Source organism: Oryctolagus cuniculus, chromosome 4 (assembly GCF_051225735.1).
Source record: "Oryctolagus cuniculus isolate XC-2025 breed Fujian yellow rabbit chromosome 4, ASM5122573v1, whole genome shotgun sequence".
NCBI lineage: Eukaryota > Metazoa > Chordata > Mammalia > Lagomorpha > Leporidae > Oryctolagus > Oryctolagus cuniculus.
In genome coordinates, this window is record NC_142870.1 from 63,864,789 (window position 1) to 63,884,030 (window position 19,242).

Consider the following 19,242-nt stretch of genomic DNA (forward strand, 5'->3'; position numbering starts at 1 on the left):
TATATGTTTAAGGTATGTTAAGTTTTATAATAAACACTCAAGCTCTGTGTCAAAATAGCTGTGCCATTTTGCATTGCCACTGCCAATGAATTAAAATTCCTGTTTCTCTATAGATTTGCCAACATTTGGTGTTGTAAGCTTTTCTTTTTGTAGTTCTAATTTTCACCCCAGTGGGAATAATGCTTCCCACATGGTTTCAGGAATATTGACTGTTTATGGCTCCAGGGCTGATTGTTGTAGTAGCAAAAGCTAGTATGCTTTTATTTTTAGAAGTACTTTAAAAATAACCAACCTCCAACCGGTTGGAGCCTTTACTTTACACACTATTTTCCATTAGTCTTGATGTGATGAAGCATGTGTTATGCAAAGTAGGGATTTTCTTTTTCCTGCAATAATTTGGAATCATTTCACTGACTGAGCTAATAATAATGAACATGTATAGAACATAATATTTGCTTCTTGATCACTAGAAAAAGAATTACTGACTTTATAGTTTTATATTATTGGTGTTAATTTTTAAAATTAACTTATTTTATATATATTTCTAATATACATATCTTTTTTTTTGCAGTGTGTATGCCAGTACATGGCCCTCTTCTGATTTCAGGTCTGGGTATCATAACTCTATCAGAATTACTTGGACTCATTTATATTACATTTTTTGGTAAGTCAGTTCATGCCAAACATCATAGACATTATTACTTGGAAACAAGTTGGTTCTCCTACTTGTGACTCAAATAAATATATCAATAATTCTAAAAGTGAGAAAACAGAGTTGGAATGATTTGAGCACAAAGAACACAAAAGGCATATAAAATAATGAAAAGCTTAGATTATAAACTAGTTTAAAAGAAAATGGCTTTATATATTAGACTGTATAGCTTTTTTATATAAGTAAAAGATGTTGTTGAGGACCCATTTTCTTAATAGAAAAGGATTTTTAATTGCTCCATTGTTTACATGATAGAGCTGTTTGGCAGAGATCTGTTACTTGTGTCTCCTGTTTATCACTAATTATTCTTCTGGCACACTGTTTATAGACATGGATGCCTCTAAGGGGACAGGAATTGAATTCAAGTATCTTCTACTTCTGTTCATTTAAAGAGCAGTGAACTAAAACATTTGTAGATAAAACCAATTTAATCAACACATTGAAGTTGTTTTAAAATTAGTATAAAGAGAACATTTCATGTACTTCATAGGTACAGTCCTAAGAAGATAACATACTTCCCTTTCTCCCCACTCCTGCCCTCAGTGCCCCTCCTTCCCTCCCTTGTTTTCTTTTCATTCATTTTTGTAAAGACAAAATTTTAATCCACTCTGTAATCACAGAGTTAATTCACCGCTTGCCATAATATTTAACAAGTAAAAAGTAGGAAGATCACAGTTCTACAGGAGTATAAACAAGGGCTAAGATGATAGTCATATAACAATGTGTCTGCTTCATTCCAATGCATTTTTTGTATTCTATTTTAACTGTAACATATCAGAGCAAACATATGGTATTTGTCTTTTTGAGACTGGCTTATTTCACTAAATATAATGGTTTCCAGTTGCATCCATTGTGTTGCAAAAGACAAGATTTCATTCTTTTTAAATTTAGGCTTTTACTACATTTAACATCATTTTTTTCAGTTTGGAATTATTGTTTCTAGTGATTATATTTACCCTGCCAATTTTAAAATAGCAGATTTCTGCATATATTTTAGATGCTTTTAATATAGCCTGAAGCTAGTAGGTTGTCTTACATAAGGTAAAAGATATTCTCTAAGGCAGATTTACAGTGGTCTCCCTTTTTTAAAAAGTATTTTTAAGTTTATGAAGTAAAACAAACTCTTAACTATCAAACTAGTCAGAAGTTATAAATCAATGTAGTAAAATCAGGTTTCTGCTTTGCTTTAGGTGAACTTTATTATAAATTTTCCTAAAAATGATAAACTTGAATTGTTATAGTCAAGTGCTTTTTTTTTTTTTTTCATGTTCTGAAAAGTTCAATAACCTTGCTCTGGATGGAGCAGGGCAATGCCTCAAACCGTTTGGAGAATGTTCCAGCACACACTGTAGGAATGCACAGAGTCACAGCTAGCCCACATGTGCTGGAGGCTTGCTAGTAGTCAAGTAATTTCTAAAATGACTTGCATAATACCCTCAAAGAAATTTGACTTTAACTTTTGATGATGGATAATTGAAACAGGTTCTGCTTATATACTCTCAGTTCCCCTTATAATGCTTATTAGATAATCAAAATACTTAATCATACAATGTTTCTTCAGCTCATGTATTCATAAATCATAATTGTTGCTCAATGAAATTTTCTAATTTATCCACATGTGTTTCTTAAACACAACTGAGATGTCTAAAGCAGAATGGAGTTTGTTGGTAGTTACAGGGAGTTTCGAATGTTAATGCAGATTCTTGTTGAGTCTTCTGGTCTCCATATGTCTGGTGCTTGAAGATGAGGTGGCTGGTTTTGCTGTTTCCACATGAATGCCCGAGAACAGCTTGTGACCTGCAGTATCCACATAGTTCTTAGGGAGCGGTATCAAGCATCTGATTTTTTTTTTTTATTAACTCTGTGTCCTTATTTTTCTGTAACTTTCTGGATTGCCCTCCCTACCTCCCCGCCTTTTTTTTCCTCATGCTTACAACTGCCTTTTATGGCAAAGAATTATGTTCATGAGATTTGCTTTCAGGTCTGGCCATGTTTCCTGAAGTGGGCCTAGGAATTGTGATAGCTGTGATCCCCTGACCTCTTACTTTCCTTCCTTCTCCATGATTTATGTCCCCAAGGAGCCAGTGAAATCATGCGATTGCAAATATTACTGTTAGGCCTTAAAATTAAAGTGAAAGTGAAATCTCTGCCGGTACTCCACGTTATTTTTTCTTTTTCACAATGTAACATTATTATATTGTATGTAAATTAAGAATTTTGTCCAATTATATTGACATTTTAAAAATATCCAAAATAACTTTTCAAATTAATATGTCTTTGCCAGATTTCATAGATAATCTTCGGCCAGATGAAAAGCAAGAAGACAAGAGGTACAGGGGAGTTGCTCTTTAGATAATGTGATAGATGAGAAAAATTAGTGTGTTTTGCTTATATAGACTGTTGATGTAAATCTGTATATGTATAATAGTAAGGCTGCAACTTTTTGAGTCAGGAAGTAAAAATTGTTAAGTATTTCCCAAATGTAATTTTACTCATTGAAGATGCCAGTTTCATTAGAAAAGTGTAATAAGTGTGTCTGAGTTTAAATGCAAAACAATCCTCAGCTAGTTATTTTTGTGTCAGGCTGTCTTTATAAGAGTCAGTTAATGTCCATATGAGAATTTTAAATTTTATAATTCTCATGTTTCCAAGTTTAAATTTGTAAACTTAATTTTCACTTTAAAGATGAGGATTTTGATTTTAATTTTTCATGGATGCCTTTTAACTGTATTGGATTTTCTTTCCTTTATACTGGAGGCATTTTAATTTTGTAAAATGAGATAAGAGTCTAGCAACAATAACTTAATGTGAGAGCATATCAGTGATTAAGCTTCCTAAAGTTGAGCTTGTTTATATCCATTGTTTACAATACTCATTCAGTTTTTTTTTTTTTTTGGACAGAGTGGACAGTGAGAGAGAGAGACAGAGAGAAAGGTCTTCCTTTGCCATTGGTTCACCCTCCAATGGCTGGCGTGGCTGGCGCGCTGCAGCCAGCGCACCACACCGATCCGAAGGCAGGAGCCAGGTGCTTATCCTGGTCTCCCATGGGGTGCAGGGCCCAAGCACTTGTGCCATCCTCTACTGCACACCCGGGCCACAGCAGAGAGCTGGCTTGGAAGAGGGGCACCGGGACAGAATCCGGCGCCTCGACCGGGACTAGAACCCGGGGTGCCCGGGCCGCAAGGCGGAGGATTACCTTATTGAGCTGCGGCGCCGGCCCTCATTCAGTTTTTAAAGCAAAGCCATTACCAGTTAATCTCATATGTGGGATATGGTAGTGGTTTTAAAATTTATTTTTATTAATTTAAAATATTTTAAAATAAATAAAACCTTGTATATATTTATGACATTCTCTGTGCTGTAAATCAACCTAGTAACAATAGAAACCACATTTACCACAATCTCTCAGATTTTTTAGAATGATACAGTAGTATAATATATATGCAGAATTTGTACATGCAAGTTGAGTAGCCTTTATCTGAAATGTTTGGGACTGGTAGTGTTTTGAATTTCAGAATTTTTTTTCAGATTTTAGAGTATTTTCTTATACTTAAGGAAGCATGGGATCCAAATTTAAACATAAAATTAGTTTTAATGTAGACTTATATATATAGCCAGAGGGTGATTCTATACAATATCATTAGTAACGTTGTATAGGAAGCAGTCTGTGTGCCCTGACCCATCAGAAAGCAAAGAAACCCATCAGAAAGTACTGTTTCAACTACGCCTGAGGATGATCTGGGTTGTATGGCATCACCATCATTCCTGATTGAGTGTATGTGCTACCAATACACAGTTGTTTTCTTGTATCCATATCTGAGTATGTAACAGTACAGAATATGGTGTGCCAGGAATACAGTGAAAATGTGTTCAGAGCTGCTAACAGCACACTGGCATCATCAGAGTGCTTGTATCAGCTGTTCAACAGCAGCAACAACATGTAGCATCAGGCTTTCGGTCTCCACCTGCAATGCTGTGTTTTGATAAAGGGTCACAATACACTGTTACTTCCAGTAAGAAGAAACATCAGAAATAGTTTCCTGACCAGGAAGTAGATCTTCTAGGGAAGGAGATGTATTCTGCTGGATGGCTTTTTAAAATGTTTCTTCTAGAATCATCTGACTCATTAGCAACATTTTTTTTGTCTTAGAAGTCTTTTATTAATTGACATCTGATTCCTTGTTCTGTTGTAATCATGCCACTCTTGTCCTTCAGTGAGCCCATCATACATTTTTGCCAGGTTGTCTTGAGACACATTTTTTTTTGCATGTTGACACATCATCTTTGTTGTCACTGTTAGGTTTGAGTTGATTTAGAAACATTTCATCTATTTCACCATCAAAGAATGAACAACTGCAGTCTCATAACTGATGGTAAGACATTATTCTGTATGCACTGTATCTTCTGTATATCTTCTACATTCACTGTTGGATTCTGGGTTGTTGGGTTTTTTTGTTTTTTGGGTTTTTTTTTTGCCTGTGTTTAGAAATCAGATACAGTTTTTTCCTCACTTGACGTGTAGAACACTTCAAAGTCACTGTTCTGTTCATCATTATCACTGATCCTAGCTGCAGTCCAGAGAGTGTACCAGGCATGTGAAACTATGCCTTTGGTCACCATGTTCCAAGCATTGGCTGTAGCATATATTGACTCCTTCATGCTAAATTCCTCTTTGAAAACTTTAAACCTATGTCCCCTGTTCATTGCTGCTATAAAACTGTTCAAGAAAGTATTTATTACTTTTTATTGATCTAAGGATACTCTGGCCTCTTGGATGAATTAATAAAGTCATATTTGGGGGAGAGTACATGGCAAAAACAATATTGTTGATGAGAATTTCAGCTAGAGTATGAACCAAATTGTTGTCAAGGAATAAGAAGCTTGTAAGCAGCATTTAGTTCAGCTTTCCTGCAGTGAGCTTGAGCTGTGATACAAAGTATTTCTGAAACTAGCCAGAAACATGTCCCTGATGAACCATGCCTTTTTGATAGCGTAATAATGGACTGGTAGGACATTAATTCCTTTAAAACAGCAAGGACACAAGCTTTTGCCTATCACATCAAGTTTACACTTATGCTTGCCTGCTACATTAGCAAATGTCAGAACAGTTGTTTTGTCTTTGACATCCTTAATTTCCATAGGGGCTATCTCATCAGCTAGAGAAAGTCTTTCTGGGGTATTAATGCCAAATCAGCGTTATAGACTTGTTCTGGCCTCAGATTTTCATCAGTATTAACCTTAGCAAACTCATCAATAGATTTAACTTCCATTTTGTGATATCATAGAAGATCTCTGAAAATGTAAATGCCATTTCATGTTTTAAATTTCTGCAGCCAGCCTCTGGAACATTCACAGTTCCTTTCATTTCAGTTCATTGTGATAGATGTTTGCTTGTTAATATACAGTTTAGTAGCATGCATTCCCTACCATGCCAAAAGGCCCACCCTTTCATTGTACAATTGAGATCTTCATTTATTAGCGGTGTGTAGTGGTTTTCTATTTTGCATTAACTTCATTAGTTTCAGCATAAAATGCTAGTAGTTTATCATCTACTTCTTTAAGTCGTGTAGTATTCATTCCAATACCGTACTTGGCTGTAAGATCTTTCACACTTAAACTGCTGTCCAGTTTCTCCAAAAGCTTGATTTTCTGTGCTACATGTAGACATACATGCTGTTCTTATTTTCTCAAGTTGACATGTAAGATAACTTCAGGCCTTTTAATGTTTTCAACATATTTTCATCATAGAGCAGAGAATAAACAGAAAAACAGTGGGTAATACATGTAGTTTTTGACCCCTTGTGGGTCATTATGGGATGTCTGGCCTGCACAAGTGCCATGGTGTTAGCCTTTATGGATATGCTTGCCTGAGGGAACTGGGCATACAGCTGAAGAGGGTATGGAGGGTCATTTTTCCCGTAAGAATGCTAACTAAACAGTGTGTTTTGACTGAGACCCACCATACAAGATGAGTAGTGGAATTTTCCACCTGTGGCATCATATTAGTGCTCAAAACATTTTAATATTTTGTATTTAGGATTTTCAAATTAGGGATTGTATATATATGTATATATAGATATATAAATGTATGTATGTGTGTTATACTGGGATTGTATATGTATGTATGTTAACAGTATAATCTTCCCCACTGTTGAAGAGAGGTAAATCTGCTATCACTAGAAAATGTGTTTTCTGTAAGATTCAAAAATCTATAAATATATTTATGATCTGTGGTCAGGTGTTTCAGGGAGAGAAGAGTAAATCAAGAAGCATTACAAGTATGCTCATATGGTATGCATAAAGCTTGTGGTTAAAAAATGTGTGGCCTTCAATGCCTAGGCTCATAATAGAAGTAAATCACTCACAGTCATTCTTTTGTATTAGAGAGTATTAACCAAAGTGAAAGTAATTGCTTCACTTTAGTTTTACAATATTAGAAATAGTCCATCTGACCCATGTCCCTTTGACTCACTGTTCCTCATGGATCATGTTTTCAGAATGGACCAGCCAAATGTGACATTCCTTGACCCTAAGGATTATAATTTAAGAAATTATTTTTATACATTGTAAGTGAAGTAAGAGAGTTACTTGGCAGTTCTTAATATTAATTCTCATGAATATATTTGTGAGCTCAAAAGTATTACATGAAAATCTTATCTGTTACCCTAGATAGTATGAATTAGAGATTTAGGTAGGTGTTCAGTTGTCTTTACTTCTTAGAACATAGATACAGGGCATGGTTTAGGCTCTATTGGATGATCCCTAATAAAATTCTGTAATTCTTCTTGGCTTACTTGGGAAGCTACTAAAAGTAATACACCCATATGTTCAACCCATTTTATTCTTCTAAATTCTAAAAAGAGGTTGCCTTCTTGATGCAAGGATCAAATCTCTCATCACCACCACCACCAAACCCATCACCAAGTGCCTCCACAGTAAGGGAAGTTAATTGAAAGCCTCCCATGGTACCAACTGAGATAGGAATCTCATAAGAACAGAACACTGTATAGTTTAGCAATTGAAAGGATCTCATTAATCTCTAAGAGACAGAAGCACAAGTTGTAGGCTCAGCAACATTTGCTACTTGATGCCCTTTCATTGCTTGTGGTAACTCAGTTCCTCTGTCTATGTTTGCTGTCAGCCAGCTAGCTCACTCCTTTATGTCTCTATTTTTTTTTAAATTAAAGATTGCATTAATTTGTGTCATCATTAAATTTATATTCTTAATTTTTATCTATATCAGCTCCGAATAAGAAAACTAAGCAGCCTCATAGGGTAAGTTAAACTTTATTAAATAAATTGAAAAATTGCTTAATGAGTAATGATTATTGTACTGTTGACATCTTTTGCTGTTTAATGTTGACATCTAGTTATATTTTATGATTTTATGATCTATGTTTATTCATTTTTATGTCAATGGGATAGAATAAATGATTCCAAGATTGCACTGACTTCTCACACCCATAACTGGAAGGTTTATAGATAGGAATATTGATATTCACTCTGTGGTTGGAAATGGATACCAAGATGTTGCCTTCATTGGATCCATTTGATGTGCATATAGAAAATGACAATTTCAAGATTAAAATGAGGAAGAAAATTTATATTAAAATGACCCATTAAATAACAGTCTAAAATAAAGGTAAGTGCCCCTGAAAAATATCTGTCCTGAGTTATGATTCATTTCCCCATCCCCCCATTCTATACACATTTTTCTTTCTAAATGTGACACTGAATACTTCACTGCACTTTGGATACCTTAATAACCTGATACAATTCCAAGAAAGGAAGAAATTTAAGTGGGAATAATTATGGAAGAAAAAAATATTGACTTGTCACAGTAACAAACTCAAGAGCTGTTTGATGGAAATCAGATCTGGAAAGGACTGTATCGCGCTCTGCTTCCTGAGAAGGAATGACAGATCTACATGGAATGCTAAGGGGCATCTCCGGTCCGTGGCAGGAAGTGGGGGTAGCCTGGGCTCTCAGGTCTGGCAAACTTCAACCAACAGGCCTCAAGGGCAGATTGGGGCAAGTGACTGGTTTTATCACAGGTTTTGTTCTAGAAAGACAGGAACTGTAGCCAGAACCTTAAAAGTGCTTTTTAGGAATAATCCAAGCACTGGACGTTTATATCCTAATATATTTTCTTTTCCAGTTACTGGGATGGATTTTTATGACCTGAAAATTATTCTGTTTTGCTCCCATCTCTTTTTTAACTGTACTATTTATTCTGCTGTGGCTATTTATGTTTTTGCTTAACATACTTTGGGGAAGTTAGGAGAGGGTGAGAAATTCCTCAAAAAAAGAATATTAAGAGAATAATATAGTTATTATTAAACTATTAAATAGACTTGGCAAGCATTGCTTTAGCCTTTACTGCTTTATTTCATTGCTTACTATATTGTATAAATGTTAGTTTGTATGAATTTTAGTATAAAAAGAATTTAAATAAATAAGATTTTTCTTTTCAAAAAACTGTAGACAAACCCCTTAATGTATATGGTCCTGTAAGCTTGTATATTCTCTTGATCCATTACCATATAATTTAACTGACCCTGAAGCACTTAGGATGTCCTATGTATGTCTTAGAAAGAATATTTTTTCTCACTTGCCTTGAGACCTTTCTTTCCCTGATAAGCCATCAAGAATTAGGAGTATTGCTTTTGTACTATTCTCACAACTGGGAAAAACACATTGCCTGTGTTTTTCAAGTAGTTGTTTACACTACACAAATGATATGAATATTTAGGGAAAGGGACCATTGCCTTTTTACATTGGCCAAGATGCAGCATAACGTCCCCTATTACAAAAGAATCTCGTTTACTTCAGATTTCTGATTTCAGGAAGATAATGGCTTTCCCCATGGAGTGAAACCAAACATCTCACTTTGTTTCTACATAAATCTAGATCCGTATTCTTAACTGAGTGTGTTACCTTTGTGAATACTATGGGTGTGATTCACAGAACAGCTTTGTAATAATACGACAGCCTTAAAATTAACTTGGCTGTATAGTTGAGGAATAGTTGGCATGATATTACTGTATATTTGTTTATTTACACATAATTTGTATTTATGGAACCTTACTAATTGCCTGCTTGACTTGTTACTAACCCTTAGCATTTAAAGAATTGAAAGGAATGATGAATGATGATTAAATATAAAATGAGCCTGTAGTTACAGATTTGTTAGAATAGGCGCATCAAAAAGAAATGAACAAGTTTCTTGAAAGTGTGGCTTACTTAAGTAAAATACACACGATTGAAGCCCAATCAAGAGCTTAATCTGTGTCTTCCAGGTGGGTACAGTGGCCCAAGCACTTGGGCCATCCTCTACTCTTTCTCAGGCTATAGCAGAGAACTGCTTTGGAAGAGGAGCAGCCAGGTCTTGAACCCATGCCCATATGGGATGCCAGTGCCACAGGTGGAGGCCCATTCTACTACACCACAGTGATAGACCCAAATCTTTGTCATTTTGATGAAAGTTTCTTTTGGGCTTGTGTTGATGAATTTGTTGTATTTAACCCATGGGAACTTAATGTATCTGCTTTTGCAAGCAGGAACTTGGGTTTTACCTTTTGGGAGAATTTTAAATGAGAGACATGTTTACTCACTTAAGCTTTTGCTACCTTTTTGGGGGAGGGCTATCTTCCACTGCTACTTCAGGCCACAGCAGCGAGCTGGATTGTAAGAGGAGCAGCTGGGATTAGAACCAGTGCCCATATGGGATGCCGGTGCTTCAGGCCAGGGCTTTAACCTGCTGTGCCACAGCGCTGGCCCCAGATATGTACATATTTAAAACAATTCCAAATTTTAAAAATGCATCACTTCTGGCTGGCGCCATAGCTCACTTGGTTAATCATCTGCCTGTCGCGCTGGCACCCCAGGTTATAGACCTGGTTGGGGTACTGGATTCTGTCCCAGTTGCTCCTCTTCCAGTCCAGCTCTCTGCTGTGGCCCAGGAAGGCAGTGGAGGATGGCCCAAGTGCTTGGGCCCTGCACCTGCATGGGAGACCAGGAGGAAGCGCCTTGCTCCTGACTTCGGATTGGCGCAGCGTGCTGGCCGTAGTGTGCCAGCCATAGTGTGCCAGCTGTAGCGGCCATTTCGGGGGTGAACCAATGGAAAGAAGACCTTTCTCTCTGTCTCTCTCTCTCTCACTGTCTAACTCTGCCTGTCAAAAAAAATGCATCGTTTCTTATAGCATATAAAATAGACTTAAGTAGGATTACATATCCATTTTTCAATTTCCCAGTTCGAGTCAAATGGTAGACTGAGTTGCAATCTAGTAAGACATGTAAAGAATACATTGATATTCCTAGACACCGCTACACTACTTCTCAACTGTGGGAAATCTGCCCTAAGATGACCTAGTAGCCAAAGTTCTCCAGAGAAACAGACGCAGAAGTATGTATGTGTGTAGACTGATTGATTGATCTATGCATGCTATGTATACATGTATATGTATATACATATATATATATTAAGTATATACATATAATTTTGTCTCTATATAGAAAGAGATGTGGAGAGATTGATATATAGATAAAGATACAGATACAGATGTGATACATGGTTATGATGGCCGAGACACCCCAGAAGTTGCATTTGGCAAAATAGGAACATAGGCATGACAATGTGTAGTTCTAGTCTGAGTCTGAAGGTATGAGAACCAGAAGAACTGCTAACTAATAGTTGGAAAGCTGGCAGAATAGAAACCCAAGAGGGGCCAATTTTCAGATGGAGTCAGAAGATCAGTGTCCCAGCTCTGAGCAGCTAGTCAGGTGGATTCTTATTCTCAGGGTGAGCCTTTTTGTGAGGGATAGTAGTCTGTTTTACCCAGTCTGCAAACTCAGTGTTTATCTCATCCCTCACAGACACACCCAGAATAATGGTTGATCAACTATCTAGGTATATTTTAACCCAGTCGAAGTCCAGACCAAAAAAAAAAAACACAAAAAAACAAAATTAACCGTCATGAATGATAGCTTTGACAATCTTTCTATAGGGAAAGTACTCTATTTTTCTCTTTCCTTTTTCTTTTAACTGTCATGGGAAAAGTTCACCTATTATCTATATAATGTCTTCCCTTTAGATGCTTCCTTAAAATTGATAATTCTAAAGTGAAAGTGAACCTCAAATATCAAACCCATGTTATTTTTCAGTTTTTATCCTTTTCATTTTCTGATAATGCTCCCTTAGGATTATCACTTAACCTTTCTAAGTATTTGTTTCAAGTCTCCAAATGGGTATACCTAATATGTCTTGTTAAGAATAAATTGTGTGTGTGTGGGGGGGGGGGGGGTGGTTTGCTGACGCTGTGACGCAGTGGGTTGACACCCTGGCCTGAAGTGCCAGCATTCCATATGGGCACCGGTTCTAGTCCCAGCTGCTCCACTTCCGATCCAGCTCTCTGCTATGACCTGGGATAACTGTAGAAGATGGCCCAAGTCCTTGGGTCCCTACACCTGTGTGGGAGACCCTAAAGAAGCTCCTGGCTCCTGGCTTTGGATTGGCACAGCTCCAGCCGTTGCGGTCATCTGGGGAGTGAACCAGCGGATGGAAGACCTCTCTCTCTGTCTCTACCTCTCTCTGTAACTTTGTCTTTCATGTAAATTTTTTTTAAAAAATCTTTTTTTTTAAAAAAAAAGAATAAATTGTGAGGCTGGCTGTGGTATAGAGGGCTAAGCCTCCGCCTGCAGCATGGGCATCCCATATGGGCGCTGGTTCATGTCCTAGCTGCTCCTCTTCCAATCCAGCTCTCTGCTATGGCCTGGGAAAGCAGTAGAAGATGGCCCAAGTGATTGGGCCCCTGCACCCGTGTGGGAGACCTAGAAGAAGCTCCTGGAGGGGCTAGCGAGGTGGCATAGCGGGTAAAGCTGCCACCTGCAGTGCTGACATCCCATTATGTGCACTGGTTCAAGTCCCAGCTGCTTCACTTCCGATCCAGCTTTCTGCTAAAGCCTAACAAAACAGTAGAAGATGGCCCAAATCCTTGGACCCCTGCACTGGCTTGGGAGACCCAGAAGAAGCTCCTGGCTCCTGTACAGAACCTATGTATATGTGATTCTGGACGAAATGGAAAAAAAAAAATGGAAAGTTCTTGAATTTATTTAACATAGCGCAGATACCAACTCTGCTGAAGATTTTTCAGGGAACCTCTAGTGCTCCTTCGCATGCTTGGAGCAGTGCTCTCCTTTTCCATTAACTTTGCTCCTTGAACTCTAGCTATCTTAGCCACTGCAGAGTACCAGTATCATTTCCTTAACTTAGTATGTCATTGGGGATGGTCTGAAAACTTTGTGTGCTCTATCCTGCAAACAAATCTTTCAGGCAATAAACTAGAGGCAGTCAGGGGATTCATGTTTGTTTGCTTTCTCTCAGGGAGCATTGTTGTTTTTTCTGTTTATGAAAAATTGCCTGAACCTATTGTATCATATACCTTGTGCATTTTTTTAAAGTTATTTTTAAGTGGGAGATTAAATCTACTCCCTATTTTCTATGTGGTTGGAAGAAAAAGTCTCAGTTAAGAGACTTATAATTAAATTTATTTGAAAAATATGTTTGATACTTAAAGAATGTTTTAAAATCTGAAATCCTTAGCCAAACAGCAAAAGCCTTCTACCGTATCCACAGTCAAAATTTTGAAATTGTTTCTCTGTTCCAGGCAGAATAACTATGACTTCCATGATTCTATCTCCTTATTCATAGGTTTGTTGTGCTATCCACACAATGCTGCCTCCTTATAACTGCTCTTATCTGATCCTCCTTTTGATCATTCCTCCTTCATAACATTTTAATTCTATGTATTTCATCACGCTACAATAGCTAATGTTCAATCCATCAGCTTTAGAGACCTGCTCATGTTTCTGATATAGCAAGCAGACCTGTCCCTTTTTGGGTTCTATTTAGTTGATTCCATGATGGAATGAACAGCCTTTACTTTTTCTACCTCCTCCTGGTCATGCCACTGTCAGAAATGCCTATTACACAGTTTCTGAATGCTTCATGAACAATCTTTTTATTCTAATCAAAGGGAATTTTTTAAATTTTTTAATGTATAAAAACTTCATGCATTTCATATATACAAATTTAAGAACATAATGATTTTTACCACCCCACCCTCTGTCCCATCTGCACTCCCACACTTCCTCCTCTCTCTCCTATTCCCACTCTTAATTTTACAAACTTTACAGTAAGTTAAGAATTCAACAAGTAGTATGAGGAAAAAAGAACTGTTCCTCAACAGTGGAAACAAGGGCTGTAAATAATCATCAAATCTCAAAATGTTAATTTTGTTCCTATATATTACATTTTAGGTATTCTGTTACCATAGATCAGGGAAAACATAAAATATTTGTCTATGGGACTGGCTAATTTTACTAAGTATAATAGTTTCCAGTTGCATCTGTTTTGTTGCAAAAGACAGGCTTTCGGGTTTTTGTTTGTTTGTTAGTTTGTTTTTACCACTGAGTAGTATTCCATAGTGTATATGTGCCATAATTTTTTTATCCAGTCATCAGTTGATGGACATCTGGGTTGATTCCATATCTTAGCTATTGTGAATTGAGCTGCAATGAACATGGGGGAACAGATAACTCTTTCAAATTCTGATTTCTTATCCTTTGGGTAAATTCCCAGGAGTGGGATGGCTGGGTCATATGGTAGGTCTGCATTCAGCTTTCTGAGGTATTTCCATACTCTCTCCGTGGTGGCTGCACCAGATTACATTCCCATCAATGGGTGACTAGGGTTAACTTTCCCCCACATCATCACCAGCATTTGTTGTTTCTTGATGAGAGTCATTCTAACTAGGATGAGGTGAAACCTCGTTGTGGTTTTGATTTGCATTTCTCTGAAGGCTAGTGATCTTGAGCATTTTTTTGAGTCTTTTGTCCAATTGAATTCCCTCTTTTTAAAAATGCCAATTGAAGTCCTTTGCCCACTTCTTAAGTAGATTATTTGTTTAGCTATTGTTGACATTTTTGAACTCTTTAAAGATTCTGAATATTCTTTATCAGTTGCATAAATTGCAAATATTTTCTCCCATTCTCTTTGCTGTCTCTTCATTTTACTGAGTGTTTCTTTTGCAGTGCAGAAGCTTCTCAGCTTGATGTAATAATCTGATTTGTCAGTTTTGGCTTTAATTGCCTCTGCTTCTGGGGTCTTTTCCAAAAGTCTTTGCCTTTGCCAATGACTTGAAGGTTTTCCACAATGATATCAGGTCATAGATTTAGGTATTTGATCCATTTTCATTGGATTTTTGTGTAAGGTATAAACTAGGGGTCTTGTTTCATACATCTACAATTGGAGATCCAGTTTTCCCAGAAACATTTGTTAGAGACTATACTTGCTCCAGGGATTGATTTTAGCTCCTTTGTCATAGATAAATTGCTTGTAGATGCATGGATTGATTTCTGGAGTTTTGTTTTGTTCCATTTGTCTACACATCTGTTTTTGTTGCCAGTACCAGGCTGTTTTCATTATAACTGCTTTGTATTATGTCTTAAAATCTGCTATTATGATGCCTCCAGGTTTGTTTGTTGTTGTATAAGATTGTTTTAGCTCTTTGGGGTCTCTTTTGTTTCTATAGGAATTTTAACATTGTTTTTTTCTAGATCTGAGAAGAATGCCTTTGGTATTTTGATTGGGACCCCACTGAATCTAAATTGCTTTTGGTAGTATGGACATGTTGATGATATTGATTCTTCCTGCTCATTAACATCTAAGATTTTTCCATTTTTTATTTCTTCTATTAATGTTTTATAATTTTCATCAAAGAGGTCTTTGACCTCCTTAGTCAAATTTATTCCAAGGTATTTAACTGTTTTTGTAGTTATTGTGAATGAGATTGATCTCAGAAGTTCTTTCTTGAAAAAAAAAAAGCATAAATGAACTCAGTGGCCTCATTCAAATGCAATGCACTATTTTATCTTCCCTGTTAATTAGGCAATCTACCTTATGATGTGATAGAATGTCCTCTAAAGACTTAGCTCTGCAATCTCACAGAGCATCTTCTACTTGACGGCATAGCTGCTTTTCAGTACACTGATTAGATTCCGGACCAGTGTTCAAAATAAGGCACTGTTGCCCTGTAGTTAGAATATTATATTAGAAATCAGGGAATAAGGGGGGACTGATGTCACTAAGAATTACATGCTCAAGCTGACTTGCCCCAAACGGTAGAGTTAGAAATATGCCAGGGGATTCCAAATCAATCCCATCAAGGTGGCATGTACCAGTGACATCTCACCAGTCAAAGTGATCAATTTCAGTTCACAATTGATCATACTGATAGGTCTAAGAGTCAAAGGGATCACACAAACAAAACTAGTGTCTGCTAATACTAACTGATAGAATAAAAAAGGGAGAGAACGATCCAACATGGGAAGTGGGATACACAGCAGACTCATAGAATGGCAGATGTCCTGAATAGCACTCTGGCCTCAGAATCAGCCCTTAAGGCATTTGGATCTGGCTGAAGAGCCCATGAGAGTATTTTAGGCATGGAAAGCCAAGACACTCTGGAAAAAAAAAAAAAAAAAGGACCTAAATGAAAGATCTCTGCCAGTGAGATACCAGTAGAAAGAATGGGCCATCAAAGAAGGAGGTACCTTTCTCTGAAGGGAGGAGAGAACTTCCACTTTGACTATGACCCTGTCAGAATAAGATCGAAGTCGGTGAACTCAAAAGGCTTCAATAACCTTGGCAACTCATGACAAGAGCCTAGGGAGATTACTGATGCCATAAACAAGAGTGTCAATTTGTTAAGTCAACAACAGGAGTCACTGTGGACTTACTCCTCCTGTAGGATCTCTGTCCTTAATATGTTGTCCAATGTGAATTAATGCTATAAGTAGTACTCAAACAGTATTTTATACTTTATGTTCTGTGTGGGTGCAAACTGTTGAAATCTTTACTTAATATATACTAAATTGATCTTCTGCATATAAAGAGAATTGAAAATGAATCTTGATGTGAATGGAATGGGAGAGGGAGTGGGAGATGGGAGGGATGCAGGCGGGAGGGAAGTTATGGGGGGAAAAACCATTGTAATCCATACACTGTACTTTGGAAATTTATATTTGCTAAATAAAAGTTAAAAAATAAAATAAAAAGAATTACAGCTAATTAACCTACTCTAACCATCCTCACTCACTGGTGTCACCCATTTCCCTTGAGTACCTAAGGAAGAAATTTGTTCATCATGGAATACAGTGTAGCTGTACAAATTGGAAACTAACACCAGTTATTTAGGCAGTTAACCCCAGGGGACAAATGGGAGAAAGAAGGACTGTGTGGACTGGATTGACTGCTTAGTTAGGGGAGATGCAGTCACTGCCACATTAACTGGATATACTGGGAGATGTTAGGAGCTTAGTGAATCCCTTTCCTTTTCTGGCGTGCACAGTGAGAAAGCTTAGTCGCAGATTATTGTCCTTCTAGGAACTGAAACAATTCAGAAATCAAGGCTCAGATTACACCAGTAGGGACATAGCTTACCATTATTCATGGAATATTTATGTGGTGGCAGGTCATGGCATCTATGGCTATGCACATAACATATACACATATATGTAGTATGTGTGTGAGCACCTGGAGTTGTGATTGGCTAGCCAAACATGAATGTATAGAACTATAGCAGTGAGTTGACTGTGCAGTTATATCCTTGTTTCTTTTTATCTATACCCTATCACTGGATGTCCCATCCATTGTTGGCTGTCTCAATAATAAAGGTAAACAATTAAAGCTTGACCTCTCTTGGAAATTTAGAAATTAGAACATATAGTTATCTTGGTGGACCTTGACTGGAACTAGATGGAACCCAAAAAGTCTGCAGGATTCCTGATGTTGACTTTTTCTGAAATTGTGTGGATCTCTGATCTTTTTGACACTTGGTTGTTTTTATTTAGTTCTGGAATTCCCCAGTGTCCTTCTAATAAAAAAAAACTTCTTAATTAAATCCTAAAACTGTTAGTACCTTGTCACAAAACACACCTTAAATGCTTAAAAAGAAGTCTTACAGTTTTTAAAGAACTTGATGTCACCAGATTACTTTCCTAGAGAGTTGAAAATCAGTATCTTTCCTAGAACTGAATAGTAAATGTATATATGTACATATAATTTATATGTGAATAGATAGGTTGAGTATCCTAATCCAAAAATCCAGTATGCTGCAAAATTTAAATGTGCTCCAAAATCCAAAAGTTTTTGAGCATCAATATGAAACCCCTTTTTTGTAAAAAATTATTAAAAATATAGCATAAATTACCTTTACTCTATTTGTAAAAGTATATATGAAACATAAATTATTTAGCCTTGGGTTCCATCCCAATGATATCTCATTATATACATACAAATATGAACACTGTGAAAAAAAATCAAGACTGAAACGCTTCTGGTACCAATCATTGTGGACAAGGGATGCTATATCTTTGCCATTTTTCTTCTTTAGAAATGGGGCTTTATTTTAAAATGCCCCATATCTTCGTGCAGTATCGGAGATGAACTTTGGGGAGGATGAGATATCAGGACACTTAAAGTGTAGTTATAGAAAACAAATTGAAATTAGTTTAAACAAAAAGGATTTTGTTAGCATATATGAGAGGAAAAGATACTGGGGTAGATTGAAGAGTTGAATTAAAACGTTTGAGAAGTTGTAAAGACATGCTTAGCAGGGTGGGAGGCACCTTTGTTCACTCTGGTGCATTTGTCTACTTGTGATCAAGCACTTCCCTCAGCCTTTATGTTTATTCCTCACCCTTGATTGAATTCTTTTTTGTTGAGATGTTATTTTCATGGGCCAGGAATTATGCCTCCAGGAGTTCCAAACACATTATTCCATCCTACAATCCTAGCAGAAATATACTTGCTTAATATTCAGTAGTGGCCTGGCCTTTATGGATCCTTTGTGCCTCCTCCACCTTTGGTGGGTTGCTATGGTTATCCATGCCTGGATTACAAGCCTATCTGTGATTGGAATGGTAGGCCAAGATATTGTGTTAAGTAGTGATTAACAGAGCCCCAAAATAAAATGAAAAGGGGAAGGAGAGCTGCCCTGAAGACAATATTGGAGTACAAGCAGGTATATCTACCACAAATAGCATATTCACCTGATTTTTGAGTAGATGGAATACATGTTGAAATCAGTGTTAGAAGGTAGATTATATGTATTAAAGTCAATATATGAATAAGATGGCAATGTTATATAGGTAAGATAGCCAAATAATTCATTATCCAAACATAAACACGTTTGAAATTAAAAGGAGCCATAGGAGAGCAGAGAAACTGACCCCAGAGAACCCATTTGGAATTGTTGGATTAACCACTTTGCTGATAGGATACAGGTCTAACAGCAGTTATGGTTGTGAAACTACTTGTTTTATAATGACCATCAATCACTTGATGAGAGAAAATAACTTCTTGAAACCAGGACCAACACTCCACAAAAAAAAAAAAAACACTGACAAGAGCCATCTGTTACCTAGTAGATGATTCTTAGATGGTGGCTCCTCACTGTCTCCTGTGAGAA

General features: G+C 36.9%; 1 protein-coding gene and 1 non-coding gene across 15 annotated transcripts in view; one reads left to right on the top strand and one right to left on the bottom strand.

Moving 5' to 3' along the window:
* LOC103350560 (leukocyte surface antigen CD47) overlaps nt 1–19,242 on the top strand; it is a 166,636-nt gene that overhangs the window by 56,945 nt on the left and 90,449 nt on the right. For 7 of the 14 annotated variants that reach the window (XM_089330731.1, XM_089330727.1, XM_089330726.1 and 4 more), the window contains 2 exons: nt 572–664; nt 7,956–7,987. In XM_089330731.1, coding sequence (XP_089186857.1) covers nt 572–664; nt 7,956–7,987 — 125 coding nt within the window. Of the gene's footprint in view, nt 1–571; nt 665–2,996; nt 4,052–5,012; nt 5,086–7,955; nt 7,988–19,242 lie in introns of those variants that run through there. The other 7 variants (XR_011387854.2, XR_016232420.1, XM_008266989.5 and 4 more) reach the window with 4 other exon arrangements.
* LOC127483079 (small nucleolar RNA SNORA9) lies at nt 1,978–2,110 on the bottom strand. The gene has a single exon (XR_007909045.1). It is a non-coding gene; the product is annotated as a small nucleolar RNA SNORA9 (small nucleolar RNA).